This window comes from Bos javanicus, chromosome 8, assembly GCF_032452875.1.
Source record: "Bos javanicus breed banteng chromosome 8, ARS-OSU_banteng_1.0, whole genome shotgun sequence".
NCBI classification, from domain to species: domain Eukaryota; kingdom Metazoa; phylum Chordata; class Mammalia; order Artiodactyla; family Bovidae; genus Bos; species Bos javanicus.
Window position 1 is genome coordinate 92174810 of NC_083875.1, and position 16837 is coordinate 92191646.

General features: G+C 41.2%; 1 protein-coding gene across 1 annotated transcript in view; it reads right to left on the reverse strand.

The window, feature by feature from the left end:
* The window catches only part of GRIN3A (glutamate ionotropic receptor NMDA type subunit 3A), a 207241-nt gene extending 190609 nt beyond the window's left edge, over positions 1–16632 (reverse strand). The window contains exon 1 of the mRNA XM_061426355.1: positions 15144–16632. Coding sequence (XP_061282339.1) covers positions 15144–15842 — 699 coding nt within the window. The 5' untranslated portion in view covers positions 15843–16632. The remainder of the gene's footprint in view (positions 1–15143) is intronic.
* Positions 16633–16837: the final 205 nt, after the last annotated feature.

Genomic DNA, 16837 nt, shown 5'->3' on the forward strand with positions numbered 1-16837 from the left:
TAGAGGAGCCTGACAGTCCATGGGGTTGCAAAGAGTCAGACATGACTGAGGTGAGTTAGCACGCACAAATGACCAGTTCAATGCCGGGTGATAGAACATGCGTGGGCTGTTCCTACTGCCAAGAGTACCTGGAAAGATATGTCTTGGCTTTTTTCAAACTGGATTAGAATCATTTTCTCAAAGAAAAAGATGTTTCAATAAAAATGCTTCTCATCTGTTTTTAAAATTTGAATGTACAAAGTATTTTCATGTATATTAACTCACTGAAACCCCTATCAATTCTTTAAAATAGCATGGGAGGCCCTCCATAAATACCTGTTTAATGAGTACTATTGATAATTTATAATGGAAGAAACTGAGGTTCAGGGAGGTTACCAAAGCCGTTTTCAGATGCTTCTGGAGCTATAATTTGAAGACAGGTCTTCTGGTTCTCCTCCTCACTCCACATCCCCTTCATCTCAAACAAAAGAGACTGTTACAGATAGTGTTTGGTGCCTATAGAACTACCAAAATCAGAATTCTGCTCTATTATGATCAAACAGGGTTTTGTGGTCTGGCCTGAGGTCTTAACAGCCACAGATAACATTGCTTCAATGGAAAAATCAATTCTGAATTGGAGATTAATTCATCTGCAAATCACGACAACTTGGTGTATATCTGTCTTTCTATATAGATATATAATAGATAAGTGCTTTTTAATATGATGATTTACATTTATCGATTTTAAAAAAAAATACCACATTTTAATTCCTAGAGATCTTATATTTTCTGGGCATGTGTATCGCAACAGAATGTCACAGACCAGAAAGAATTATCTTCACCTGCTTGTGGAAGCCCTTGAGGACCAGGTTTTGTAAGACTGCTGATGGTAATTGATCTGTGTTTTCCTGGTTTTAGGGAAGGCATGTCAGAATCTTGGGGGTGGGGGATGGAATGCTTTTTGAACGATATCCACAAAAACTAGAGAATATGATATATTCCTTTAAGGTTGGTAGATCCTCCTCCAATTTTGTGAATCAGTCCTGTAGTAATTGTTATTAAGGTGTGAGTTTCATCCATCATGAGTGTTGAGGAGTGAAAAAAGAATTATACCATTGCCATAATAAAGTGTCTTTTGAGCAGTGGAGAGGCATTATTCTCAGTGCAGTGTACCTTATGCTTGCTGAATGAATGAAAGAATGAATAAATGAATGAAAGTTGCTTTGCTTTAAGAAGATTTATCTAGAAGCAGTGTGCAGAATGGTTTGGAGGAAAGGAAGCAGAGATATTAGGGGGCTATACAAGAGTATTGGTGGGAGCAGCTAGTATCTTGTGAAAATCAGAAGGAAGAATACGGGAAGGACATGCAAAGCATACCGAGGAAGGCAACAGAATGAGATGCCAGGAAAAGGGAGAAGCTAAAGATGTTATGAGAAATATTGTTACAGGTGGGAGAGAGTACCATCTGAAGACATCTTTACATATTTTGAGTTTAAGGTAAGAATATAAAGAGAGATAACTGGAAATTCCAGTTAGAAATTCTTGGTGTCACCACATGCAAAAAGAAAAATTAAGGAGTCTAAATCTTGAGAATGTAAATTGGGTTATTGCGTCACTATTTATACTTTCTTCTTTGAAACTGTGATCTTGTTAACAAATAGTGTTATAGATGGTAATAAGGATGATCCATTTATTCAGCAAATAATTATTGCTATGCTCATTCCTACCTCAAGGCCTTTGCACTTTTGCTCTCTTTGCTTGTAATGAGTCCCCTTTCTTGAGGGGACTCAGAAATTTGCATGGCTGACTCTTTACTTCCATCAGCGGTACAGTGTTACCTCTTCAGGCAAGCCTTTGTGACTATCCATCGTCATTCTCTAGTCTTTTACCCTGAGTTATTTTTCTCCCTTGTACTTGCCTTTACTTAATAATACTATATTATATATTTGTTTGTTCGTATGTCTTATTGTCTGCCTTCCTCACTAGAATATAAGTTCTTTTGAAACAGTGGCTCTGCTATTCTATTTCCTGCTGTATTCTAAGGTTATGTTGAGAACTTCACTTGGGAGGCTGGTCACTGCTCTCTGGAGTAAGGAAGGTTGGAGGGGAAACCATTCTATGTGGGTTGAGACAACTAGACATCTGGAGAATGTGGGCTAAGGGGGATATAAGAAACATAATCAGATGATTTGATCAGAGTGATAAAGTCACAGAGAGTTCAGGCTAAGTCCTGTCATGGGAAATCAGAACCATGTTCAGGCAGAAGTTACAGCAGGGCAGAGGAAGACACTGCTCTCTAGAGAGGAGGATGGAGCAGATGTGAAGTGAGAGCCCTGAGAAGAGCTTCTGGGCCCTAGAGAAAGTGAAGAAGAAAGTAGCTGCCCAGCACCTTCGCAGTGACGAAGCCCAACTGCCCTCAAGCAGTTCTATTCCTTGTCATCTTCCCGGAGTTTTTCAGCATAAACCCATTACTTTCAAGCCCATTGAGTGAGTTTTCTGTTGCTTAAAACTCTAAGCCCTAGAGAACAGTAGAAATGTCCAACAGAACTTGTGTGAAGATGGAAAATGCTGTATATCTGTGTTGCCAAATACAGGAACCATTATCCACATGTGGCCACTGAGCATTTGAAATGGGTGTAGAGTGCCTGAGAAACTGACTTTTAAATTTTGTATTATTTTCACTAAACTTAAATGAATATAGGGTTCAATTCAGTTCAGTTCAGTTCAGTCGCTCAATCATTCCGACTCTTTGTGACCCCGTGAATTGCAGCACGCCAGGCCTCCGTGTCCTTCACCAACTCCCGGAGTTCACTCAGACTGACGTCCATCGAGTCAGTGATGCTATCCAGCCATCTCATCCTCTGTCGTCCCCTTCTCCTCTTGCCCCCAATCCCTCCCAGCATCAGAGTCTTTTCCAATGAGTCAACTCTTTGCATGAGGTGGCCAAAGTTTTGGAGTTTCAGCTTTAGCATCATTCCTTCCAAAGAACACCCAGGACTGATCTCCTTTAGAATGGACTGGTTGGATCTCCTTGCAGTCCAAGGGACTCTCAAGAGTCTTCTCCAACACCACAGTTCAAAAGCATCAATTCTTCGGCACTCAGCTTTCTTCACAGTCCAACTCTCACATCCATACATGACTACTGGAAAAACCATAGCCTTGACTAGATGGACCTTTGTTGGCAAAGTAATGGCTCTGCTTTTTAATATGCTACCAAATATAGGGTTAGTAGCTATCAATTTGGAGAAGACAACGGCACCCCACTCCAGTACTCTTGCCTGGAAAATCCCATGGATGGAGGAGCCAGGTAGGCTGCAGTCCATGGGGTCGCTAAGAGTCGGACACGACTGAGCGACTTCACTTTCACTTTTCATGCATTGGAGAAGGAAATGGCAACCCACTCCAATGTTCTTGCCTGGAGAATCCCAGGGATGGGGGAGCCTGGTGGGCTGCCATCTATGGGGTCTCACAGAGTCGACATGACTGAAGTGACTTAGCAGCAGCAGCAGCAGCTATCAATTGGACAGCACAATAAAAATAGAAATATAGATCAATGGAACAAAATAGAAAGCCCAGAGATAAACCCACATACATATGAGCACCTTATCTTTGACAGAGGAGGCAAGGATAATACAATGCAGAAAAGACAGCCTCTTCAGTAAGAGGTGCTGGGAAAACTGGACAGATACATATAAAAGCATGAAATTAGAACACTTCCTAACACAATACACAAAAATAAACTCAAAATGGATTAAAGACTTAAATATAAGGCCAGAAACTACAAAGCTCTTAGAGGAAAACACAGGCAGTTACTCTCTTTGACATAAATCATAGCAAGATTCTCTCTGACCCACCTCCTAGATTAACTGAAATAAATACAAAAATACACAAATGAGACCTATTAACTTAAAAGCTTTTGCATAGCAAAGGAAACTATAAACAAGTTGTAAAGACAACCTTCAGAACAGGAGAAAATAATTACAAACAAAGCAACTGACCAAGGGTTAATCTCCAAAATACAGAGGCAGTTCATACCAGAAAAACAAACAACCCAATCAAAAAATGGGCAGATCTAAACAGACATTTCTCCAGAGAAGACATACAGATCACCAATAAATCCATGACAAGATGCTCAACATCGCTCATTATTGGAGAAATGCAATTCAAAACTACAATGAGGTATTACCTCACACTGGTCAGAATGGCCATCATCAAAATATCTAAAAACAATAAATGCTTAAGAGGATGTGGAGAAAAGGGAATCCTCCTGCACTATTGATAAGAATATAAACTGATACAGCCATTATGGAAAACAGTATGGAGATTCCTTAAACTAGGAATAAATCTACCATATGACCCAGCAATCCCACTACTGGGCATATACCCTGAGAAAACTACAACTCTAAAAGACACAGGTACCCCAGTGATCCTTGCAGCAGTATTTATAATAGACTGGACATGGAAGCAACCTAGATGTCCATCAATAGATGAATGGATGAAGAAGTTGTGGTACATACATACAATGGACTATTACTTGGCCATAAAAAGAAACAGATTTAAGTCAGTTGTAGTGAGGTGGATGAACTTAGAGCCTCTTATGCAAAGTGAAGTAAGTCAGAAAGAGAAAACAAGTATTGTATATTAACGCATATATATGGAATCTAGAAAAATGGTACTGTTGAAACTAGTAGAGATGGACTTGTGGACACAGCATGGGAATGTGAGGGTGGGACAAACTGAGAAAGTAGCTGATATATATACAGTATTATGTGTAAAATAGATGGTTAGGGGGAAATTGCTAAATAACACAGGGAGCCCAGCCTGGCACTCTCTAATGACCTAGAGGGGCAGGATGGCAGGGGGAGGAGGAGGAGGCTCAGGAGGGAAGGGATATGTATAAAATTATGACTGACTTTCATTGTTGTACAGCAGAAAGCAACACAAAATTATAAAGCAATTTTCCACCAATTAAAAAAATTTTAAAAATTGGACAGCACAGCACTATGGTTACTACTGCTGCTGCTGCTGCTAAGTCGCTTCAGTTGTGTCTGACTCTGTGCGACCCCATAGACGGCAGCCCACCAGGCTCCCCTGTCCCTGGGATTCTCCAGGCAAGAACACTGGAGTGGGTTGCCATTTCCTTCCCCAGTGCATGAAGGTGAAAAGTGAAAGTGAAGTCGCTCAGTCGTGTCCGACTCTGAGCGACCCCATGGACTGCAGCCCACCAGGCTCCTCCGTCCATGGGATTTTCCAGGCAAGAGTACTGGAGTGGGATGCCATTGCCTTCTCCAATGGTTACTACTACAAGGGGTCAAATACAAGAAGCACAATCACTGAAAGGCAATGAAGGGACTAAAAAAGAAAAAATGAAATAAAACCATGATGATGTCACAGAACTCAAGCAGAGGGTGTTCCACAGCACCAAATCTATAAGAATGTTAATTAAGGAGGATGAAAGTAAAGTCCCATTAGTAGCAGTGTCATTTATCCTTTCATGGTAAAACTTAGTCCAAATAACAGGGGTTGGTTAAACAAATCATGAAACAGCCCATTCAAAGGCAAACTATCAAGCCATTAAAAAATAGAAAAAACATTAATGATATGGGAAGATGTTTATATGTTAAACAATTTCATAAAATGACATGATCCCAATTTTATAACACATACATATGTCTAGAATTCTGGGCTGTGGGTTTATGAGCAATTTTTATTTTATTCTTTGGCATTTTATTAACTTTCAGAATTATCCACAAAGAACATAATTTTTTTATAATCAGAATAAAGGAACAAATGATATGCTTAACACAATAAAATGGCTACATGTTTTCAAGCTGCATTATAAAACAAAGTGATAGTAAATACAGCTACTAAAAATAATTAACCATCCTACATTTCTAAAGTTATTCACATTTTTCTCCCAGCTCCTCTAGCTATACACTGCGAGGTGTGTATACTTTAAGGTATATGACTGCAATTATGGTGGCAGAACAGCAGAGATTGTTGGGAATTCTTAGAAGGCTAAAGAAGATCTTTTCTTAGATGGACTAACCTAGATGTCCCATGGTCAAAAGACCAGGAAAAGGACTAAAAGCTTCTTGGAGTCCTTTTCTTGCCTTGAGAGATTGGAGTCGACAGGGAGGCCTGGCGTGCTGCAGTTCATGGGGTCGCAAAGAGTTGGACACGACTGAGCGACTGAACTGAACTGAACTGAGCTGATACTCTACAGACCACTAGATGGCGCCCTGTACTTTCAACCAGGCGAAGGTACATTGGCTTAATTCAGGCTTGGATTTACCATTCATTTTCAGGTGTACACGGAAGCATTTCCTTCTGTGTATAACACACTGTATGACATGACTCAAATTAATTCCTCGTATAGCATCAAAACAACAGGTCTCTATCTGAACCTATTAAATTCACAACACATAGAAGTAAATTTTTTGTTAAATGGAATCCCTGTTTAAGTACCTCTGGCTGGGACTGAACAAATAGAATTTCACAACTGAGCCAGATAGTAATTCTATTAGATAAAGGCATGCTGAGCATCCAACTTCGTTTATGGAAATAAAAATTTTTATTTTTTACCTGGAGAGTATTCATTCAACTTTTGTTTGGCTTTGAGTTGAGGCTTTCAATAGAAAAAAAAAACACCAACAGATTCTGTGCAGCCAAAGCCTTGGTACTGAAAGTTCAGCTAACGACCACCTCTAACTGAGGGGTGAGTAGTGACAATCCATGTCTAAGTCATTCCTAAGAATGCTACTGAAAGACCCAGACAGAGCCATTGTTTGGAACTGTACAGGCTCAGCACTTGCGGAGCTTTGAAAATACAAAACTAGGCTCAAATATAAAGGAAAATACCACCCTTTAATACAGAAATTCCACCAACTCAGAATGTCCATGCTTCGAAAGCCATGTCAACTCTGACTTTTCAGAAAAATTGTTTTTAAAAAGGTGAATTCTTTTTTTCTGTTCTTTGATTCCAATGTACAATTGGAGTGACAATAAGGCTTTCTTCACTTGTATCCAAGTGTTTCTAAAAATTCTAAAGCATTATCCTTGAGAGAATAAAATACATAAAAAAATGTTACTCAAGGATATGTCAGGACACCCATGGGGCAGTAGCACATGTGCATTACTTTCATAATCAGAAAAGTGACGCACATTTTAAAAGTCCCTGAAAGCTGTAAATGCATCAAACGATTTTGATACAGTCAGGATTCAATCAAACACAGAGTTTGTTTTATGGATATCTTTTGTAATCCTTAGTATATAACAAAGCTGTGTGTGTATGTGTGTGTTTGTGTGTGTTAGTCACTCAGTCATGTCTGATTCTGTGTGACCCCACGGACTGTAGCCCACCAGGCTCCTCTGTCCACGGGATTCTGCGGACTAGAATACTGGAGTGGGTTTACATGCCCTCCTCCAGGGCATCTTCCGGATCAGGGATTAAATCTTCTTCTATTATGTTTTCTGCATTGGTAGGTGGGTTCTTTATCATTAGCGCCACCTGGGAAGCCCATGTAACAATGCTACTGTCCCTAAACTTGGATCTAATAAATGACACAAGTTAGATCCATTAGTATGGATATAAAGCCTGCATGAAAAAAGGGAAACTTGTGAACCTTAAATCCACATCAAGTTGAGACTCTTCCCTTTCTAAAAACCCTCTTCTCCCCCTCTTCCTCAAGAAGCCAAAACTTTCAACTGTGTCATGCTTCTACTGTTCCTTAGATTTAGTTCCTGGGAGCCTGTGAGAAATTAGGGTAGTAGGTAAGGCAAGACTTGTGAATTCCTAATATCAACAAATAGAAATAGAACGTTATTTTTCACCTCTGTAACTGCTCCAAAGATCCAGTCATTCAGAATCCATACAAAAAAAGCAACTGGTCATCATTCACCTCATTGATGACTAAATTTACACGTACCTAACCTGAGGGTGCACCTCAGTGAACTGGAACTCTAAATGGGGTTTCAAAACAGCAGCATCTGTTTGTTTCTTAAGCTTGGCCACTGGAATCAGATCTCGTAAGTTTAAATATCATCTGCATACTGAAAATGCATTTAGAAGTACTCCGGAGAGAGCAAGCTAGAATATTTAAGCTCTCATTCTGATTATTTTAGTTTTCTATTAAGTTAGGCTAACGCTATGTGCTAAAAGAATGATTATTAGAATAAAAATATACTGTGGTGTGCTTTGAACTTTGCATACATGATATGCAAACTTTACCGTACACAATCCTCATTGTAACTTTATGAGATGGTCATATTTTGTGGATCAAAAATTGAGGCATGGAGATACCAGGCATGTTTCTCAAGGTATGATATCTAGAAAGCTATAGAGCTAAGATTCAAACATAGGTCTGTGCATCTCAAAAACCTATTCTCTTCACCTCTAGCTTGCATTTCTTCCATTTATATGTTATTATTGTCTGATTTGTAAAATAAACACTAACTTTCTCAAAATAATTGTGAGGATAAAATTGAAAATATGGATGTAAAAGATAAATTTAAACATATTCTACAATTAATTTATTACTGAAATCTTTATTTTCATATTGAAGTATTGAAAGCAGTGGTGAGGAAATGTGAAGACTTGTCTTTTTTCTCTTATTAGTATTATTGTTTTTTTAAAAAATATTTACTAATCTGGCTGCACCAGGTCTCAGTTGTGGTACATGGGATCTTTAGCTGTGGCATGAGAACTTTTTAAACCAAATTTTATTTATTTATTTGGCCATATCCTCATGTGGGATCTTAGTTCCCCAACCAGGGCTTGAACCCATGCCCCCTGCATTGGGAGCATGGAGTCTCAGCCATGGACCACTGGGGATGTCCCTCTCTTATTTTTAATTGTGTAGGGAATGCATACTTATTTTTAGAAAAAAAGAAGCATGCATAGGGGAAAATCTAGACTTCCACCATTCACTTATAATCACATTTAACTTTTTAATAAAGTTCTAGACTTTATATTTTATAGAAGGTCACACTTTACATAAAACATATACATTTTTTATTCTGTGTCAATAAATATATCTTCATTTTGAAAGGGTACATAGCACTATATTGTAAAGTTATATTATGATTCACTGAATTAAACTATATTGGATAGTTAGTGTAAAATATGCTTTTAACCATCAAACCTAGAAGTAGATGTCACTCTATCTTTTTTCCTGCAATAATTCAAAAGCAGTGATGGATTCTCAGATTATAGGCTGACAAATATACTAAATTAATAGGGAGGCTTTAGTATTTTTTCCTCTTGGTGACCTCACTTTCTGTAATGTATAGCCTTTCCCGCCCTTTTATGCTGTCTATACATTGTTATTTTTCTCACAAGACTGTTAAAGGTATGTTATGAGCACATTTGTGAAGGAGCCTTGAAAAGCACAAATTTTATGTAAATATATATGACTGGATTTTTTCCTAAATCTATGTCTCAAATGAATAATAATGAGGAATAATTCCCCTTACTAAAAGAAAGTCATCCTGCTTAATTCTTTACCGCTTGAATCCTTGAAGTTTTATCTCTACAGACAGACCATCCCTGGCCAACCAGATACTAGCCTTTCATGGTCAGTTTTCTCCAACTGACACAATACCAGCCCAGGTCAGTATGATCAACCTGTTCCCTCAATGGAGGAGAAACACCATCTCCCCTGCAAGTGTCTGAACCTTTTATATTCTGGAGAGCTGCAAGTCTAGCTGATGTAATAGGTTTAGGGGAAGGTGGCTGGCTTACTCCTTGTTTACCTGTTCTCCAATTATTTCCCACCATCCCCCATAGGAAAGATCTGAGTAAGAAATAGTGGCTTAAAGATTTCAATTAGTTTGTTATTCATGCATTGACTCAAGAAGCAGTGTGACAGATGCTGAGATGTTTTTTTCTTCCTTCCTGCCTAGTTTTAGAGATTTTGCATCCCATTTTTGGTGCTGTACTGTTTCTTTACTCTTTTGTGTATGTGAGGAGCAGCAGCTAGACTAGGCAGGAGAAAAGAGAAAGAAGTCATCTCTACATTGTGTGGTGCCACTAACGTGTGCAATACCTTGCTCTGAGAGCTCCACAGTGTTGCTTAGGGCAATGATACTCAAAGCAGCTAGTCTGCCAACTGTTGCCTATCCGAGATGAGTTAAGGAGCGTGTGCCACTATGAAGCAACACACTGCTTTGTCAAGAAAGACTTCCCAGGAAAATAATTTCAGATGAGCCAAACTGTGTGCTTAGTGGTGTGGCAGGAGAAGTTAGGGTAGAGAGGTTAGACCTTGTGGCCATAGCCTCGCGAGCAATCTACTATAAGTTCTCCTATAGGAGATGTATGAGAGACAAACATTTCTGAAAAATGTTATTGGGCATCTTATTGAAGCTTCTATGGTAATAACTAAGGCTCTAGAAACTGCATTGATGATATGCATTTATAAAAATTTGCCATTGGTATAGAAACGGTAGCTTTGGCATGTCTTCTAATGCTAGGCAAGGGGATAAACTATTCAGGAACACAGTTGTTTGGCAGGAGGTGGGTGCTAAACCCACTTGCTTTTAAGAGAAATAAAATGAGGGAGTGGGTATAGAGTAAGGTGGAAGATGAAGACACATTACACTGTGAATCAAATCTCATTTTGATTAATAACAAGTAGTGGAGCATTAGTGGTGAATTAGGACTGGGATGATTCTTATCAGATTAAAACTAACACCTCTCTACTGGTTATTTAGCTAACACTATAAATTTTTTCACAGTGCATCACTTTCTTTATTTGGTTCACACAACAACTCTGTCAGATTGGTAAAGTCAACCTTCTTTTGACTGACAAGCCTAGATGCTCAGAGACCAGAGGCACTTCCCTAAAATTCCATGGCCAGTAAGAGGCAGGGGTAGACTGAGTCTTCTGAGTATTATTTAATATACCTTCCAATAACTGTGCTCATTTAACCAAAATGATTGGTTAATGAGTGGTGGCTCAGATGGTAAAGAATCTGCCTGCAATGCAGAAGACCTGGGTTTGATCCCTGGATTGTAAAGATCCGCTGGAAAAGGGAATGGCTACCCACTCCAATATTCTTGTCTGAGAATTCCATGGACAGAGGAGTCTGGCGGGATACAGTCCGTGGAGTTGGAAAGAATAGGACATGACTGAGCGACTAAGACTTGCTACTTGCTATTCATGAAATACAATCTAATGGCACAAAATCCAAGGTGACTTCTGCCACACCAGAAGATAAAACAGGAAGGAATTTGACACCAAAATTGGTCTTCTGTTGATTCAATCATAAGTTAACCCCAAGATGTATCAGCCAAGGGGATCAAGACCCAAGATTCTCTATAGACTCTTCTATGGCAGTCACAAAGAAAAGGGGGTGAGACAGATTAACTGCCCAATGAATGGTGTTTGCTAGTGTCTTCTGATCTATTTATCTAGAAAAATAAGTGCTATAAAAATTTGCCAGATTAAAAATAAAAACTTCCAAATTAGTTCTAGTTTTATTTTTCAAGAGGAGTCTATACTGCTAAGAAAAGTTTTGCATCACTTGATGTTTAATTTGAAATCGTTTATCTTCACGTTAGCAATAATTAGGTGCTACTATCAGTCATTCATCATGAATTGTAGAAGAATATGTTTCCCCCAAGAGAGAGCACAGTGCCTATGTGCAGAAAGTCAAGGAAAACTACCACAACTGAGAGCAGATGTTTTAAAAAGAAATGTCTTTCACTTGTCCCCTCACGAGGCAGGTAAGTTATGTTGTGATATCATTGCTTTTTCCCCTGTGCCATACAAAAGTGGCACCATGCTAGTCAAATTCTAATAAACAGATTTCAGTACTTCTCCCTGTATTATAAAAATGGACCATCTAAAATACTTACATTCCCATGGGAATAAACACATATTAATTAGTTGGCATATATAGCTCATGATACACATTGTGGATGGTACATTCCATGAGAGATGAAAATAGCAATGTAGTCTCTTTTTAATTTCATGGGTTTGAATCTAAGCCAATTATATTACTCCATTAATTCTGCCTAATGAAACCAATATGGAATTAACATAAGATACATTTTAGAAAGAAATGTGTATCTGTCACTACCTCAGCAAGTAAATTTTGAAGTGTTAACTCTGGAGAAACTATATAAAACTCTCTGAATAAAAAGTAGTAGGGGGTGTGAAGAGAAAGAAAGAACTTTAGGAACTTACAGTAACAAAGTAACTTAAATGTAACTGGATCCATGTGCAGCATCATTATTTGAAGGTCATAGGAACAGAATTCGGTTGGCCTCAAGTGGAGATTTGGGTGTAATAAAGTCAGAATTTTGGGGATGGAAGAATGCTTTGATCTTATCCTATGTGTAATATTGTATTAAGCTTTTACTAAGTACTGATATTACACATATGGTTTCTAAAGCGGGGTAGCTAACAATCTTATTTTTAATGGATTTCCATGCTTGAAGGAAGTTTGTTCCATTCAAGCTGATGGACCTATGTGTTTATGTTCTGAATGAATAGTATATTGAAATAAAATGACTATTGTCAGGGGGTGATCATTTCAGTGGTATCTTCATTCAGGAGTTGTGGCAGGATGTGATCCAAACCATTATTTATTAATTAGGTGTCACATAAAAATATCAGTAGCCCAAAAGAAAGTGGGAGAAAACATGTTACTGCTCCTGGTCTGAAAGCAATTTTGATTTGTATGATTGTGTGGACAAGTCCACCCTCTTCTAGAATCCTTTACTTAGGCACTGGCACAGTCAACAAACTAGGTCACTGGGCAGGAGACTCTAATAAGGACAGTAGCTAATTTAAGCCAAATTTATTTAATGTGTAAAATGACTTCAGCATGCTTTTATATTTAGAAAATTAAAAAAAAAAATCTCATCACTGTATTAGATAAAATTCCACTTTTCAGGAGAAGCCAGAGAAAGATCAGTTTTTATTTTTGCTGAAAGCAGATGATGGTCATATCCTAAAATTACATATTACAGTGACTTGGCATTGAGCTGGACATTTTTAATATAGAACATTATAGAAAGACATTTAAATTATATACTAAAGTAAGACAGGTTAGATATGTTTGAAGTTAAAATACAAAGATAAATGAAAGAAAATGTCCTCAGTTGGCCAAACTAGATTTGAGTCAAAAACAATAATTCCCCCCTTTCAAGATGTGTGCCATGAAAGTAACAATGACAATAGTGATTTTAAATACACTTCTGAATTGAAATACAGAAGCAAATGTGCTTGACACAGTATTTATTTTATTGTCAGCTTGCAAGGGTTGTCCCTGGAGGACTCTCTGCCCTCCAACGGTCCTAAAGCTTTGAAATTTACTGATTCTAGATGCTACTTCACAGTTTCTCTGGTCTCCTTATTGAAGTGTGCTGCATATCACAAAAATTCATCAAGGAGCGGACACAATTTCACTTCTAACTAAGGAACACTAATTTGGGGGGAAATTCTTGCTATTTAAGACTCTTGGCAAACAATCTACAAATGGAAAGGAGACTGTGAACACTGTTAGCATGTATGAAGTATTAGGTAATAAGGAAGCAATGATGAGAAGCAAGTTATGCTGACTCTTGCATTTGTTATGTCTGATTCTGCATAATATTAATAATGATACACCCCTATGGATGCAATTTCGTGTTTATAACACTCTGGCTATTGGCAGCATTGTGCACCTGTGTTTTCCAAGCCTTCCCATCTGCTGCCTATAGTCATTCAGATTCAGGTGACAGAAATATTTTAGATTAAAGTTAATTAGTCTGCACTCTATAGATCAAATCTCTACAGTTCAACATCAAATAGGAATCTTCTGGGCAACTGCAGAAAGTAGCCTGAACCCACCCTTCCTAAGATTAAAAATGTTAAGACTCATTTTTCTAGAAAAAGAAACCTTTAGTACTCTCTTCATATATTATGCATAGATTTGATCAAACTTTTCATATGTATTTGCTCTTACTCATTTTATTTCTTATCTCTGTATATATATCAAAGTGGAAGAAGAGAGATTAGAAATATTTTTTCCAGCTACAGTGACAGAGTGAAAATGATACAGAGAGAAATTCTCCTAAGTCTGGACTCTTACTAATATACCAACCAATGTGGATCAAGCCTCTGAACTTTCCTCAGTTTCTCAGTCTTTAAAATGGGACCAAAGACAATTACCTATTTGTTTCATAAATACTTTGTGCAATGCTTAATAATTCTTGATATCTTACTAAAAAATAATGCACAAAATGCAGAAATCTCCCATTGCTAAGAGGACCCTGCCTTTAAAAAATATTTATCTTATTATTAATTGTCAACAGTTAAGTTCACAAATAGCTTCCTCTATTGAAACCACACACACACATTTAACCCATAGGAAACGAAATCATTAGTCTTCTTTATTTCTAGACAATTGGTGCAGAAATGGGCTGAGAACATAACTAAATATAGCCAGTTTCTGAACCCACATCACATAAAGAGAGGGTAGGGACAAAGACACAATCCCAAATGAGTCCTCCCATCCATTTTTCCGGTATCAGATTATGTTTTTAATGCCTTTCAGTATCCAAGACTAATTACCAGACTATTGCTTCTGTACTAATTGCAGATTTCATGTTTACGCACAGGAATTCAGAGGGAGGTGTTTTCTTTACACCATCGCCTAAAGCTCAGGGCCGTCGTCCAAAGTCAGAGAGGTGCTCTTTCTGACAGTTGCTTTCAGAGTTCCTCCGGGGCCTGAAAGACTCTGGCAATCCGGGCTGTTCTATGCCCATCCCCCGCGCTGGTCATTAGAACCTCGATAGCTCTCTACCCTCCTGAACTTGGGACTTCAACTTCCATCGGGTAACCTCTAGGTTTCTCCCAGCTGGTCAGAACGTGAAGACTTACTTTTCCGCTTATTCTCCCACTTTCTTCCTTCCATCTTGCTACCTCTACCTCTCATTTTATTTCCATCTGAGTTTTAATGTGTTTTATTTTACTTCTACTGAGATCCTTCTACCTATAACCTACGGATATGGTCCGATCCTCAAACAATATCAAAGTTGTAAAGCCCCACGTCCCTAAGGTCTTCACCCAGGTTTTCCCTCTCCGCCCGCCACCCAGCCTCCCCACCCCAGCCCCCACTACCGTCCCGGCCCCTAGTGGCATCCATCTCCACTCCAAGCATCAGACTCCTCTCACCTGACTCTCCCGTGGAAACTCGTAGCGCACGATGCTGATAACTGGAATGTGCAGGACGGAGCTGACCAAGTCGAGCTCCATCATCTCCCCCAGGCTCTGAGGGAAGGCGAGCAGCGCCGATACCCCTTGCACCACCACGGTGTGGCACACGCTCTGCAGAAAGGAGAAAGGGTCACTGCTCCACGGCGAGCTAGGGGAGGAGAAGGGCAAGAGCGGCAGATCGCCCAGGCCGGCCTCGATGGCCATCACTACTTCCAAAGACAGGTTGTAGGGCAGCAGTCCTTCTACTCGGTTCAGATTGTCCACGGCGAAGAGGAGGGCGTCCCGAGGCCAAAGGGTCTCGGCCCTGGCGCCCTCCCCCGGCTTCCGTGCGCCCGGCGGCCCCCGGCCATGCAGGGCGCTCCCCAACCAGCGTGCGCCTGGCGAGGGCGCCGGGGGCAGCCAAGTCCCTGGCTCAGGTTCATCTCGCGGGGCGCCTGTCCGGCTGCCGTCCGGGGTGCGGCTGGCCGCGCGGGGGGCCGTGGTCCAGGGCTGCAAGTGCACCGCGCCCACCCTCACCGCGTGTCCGATGCGTTTGAGGATCTGGCAGGGCTGCGGGTGCGAGGAGGAGCCAGGCACCCCGGCCAGCACCAGTGCGCAGGGCGGCGGCAGCAGCAGACAGACCCTGCTCAGCAGCCACCACAAACTCAGTCTCCTCATTACTGAGACCCGCAGGGAGAAAGCGCGCCCCCTCCTGCGCCCGGCTCACCCCGCTGCAGCAGCCGCCGCCTAAGGTCTCCGCCCCCAGGTCCCGCGCGCCGCTCACTCGGCTTGGCGAAGCGGTCCCAGGAGCTGGAGCGGACTCTGGGCCATCCAAGTGGGAGGCTAGCGCGCCCTCGGCAGTCTCAGAACCCGCTCCCAAGTCCCTCCGCCTCGCATCCTCTGCCCGCCCGGTCCCTGCGCGGAGCGGGGCGGGCGGCGCTGGTCACCCGCGGCTTGGGCGCCCGTTCCCTGCCCGCCCCATACGCAGGGCGGCTGGGGCACTGGGTCCGGTCCCGCGGGGAGGCTGGGCTGAGAAGCCGAGAGGATTTCTAGGGGGCAACGGGGAGCGAGGAGGCAAGAAGCTCACTTGGATTCTTGACTCTTCTTTTTCCGCCCAGACGAGACCCACTTATTTCCTTGGCCTCGCGCAGGAGAAGGGGGTTCACACCTGGGGTGCGAGAAAGCAGCCAAATCTTAGCTCCGCCGTCGGCCGCCCTCTGGCGGGCTCCCCCAGCGCTGGCTTCATTTTTCTTCTTCCCTCGCTACTTCCTCCCTTTCCTTCTTTCGTCCTCTTTCCGCCCAGTCGCCGCCGCCGCCGGTTTCCTCAGAGGAGCGACGCGACTGGCCAGCAAAGGGTGGTTCTGCTCGGAGCGCAAAGTTCTCCCCACCTCAGCCGGCGCCTCCCTGTTTCTGAGCCAGGCGCCGGCCTGTCGCTTGGCTGCGCTAAACGCCCGCTGATGGTTGGGAGTCGCGGGTGGCGCTTCCCGCACCCCTGACAAGTTCTCGCCCCTCCAAGGCCAGGAGTCGTAGTTGGCGATATTCCTTGCGCCCTAAAACGAATTCTGAATTCGGAGTTGCGCCTGAGGAATCTGAAATCCAGTGGTTATCTGGGATAGGCTGAAAGAGGCAGTGACTTTAAGAAGCTCCTCTTCGATGTCTTTTTAACGGTTTTT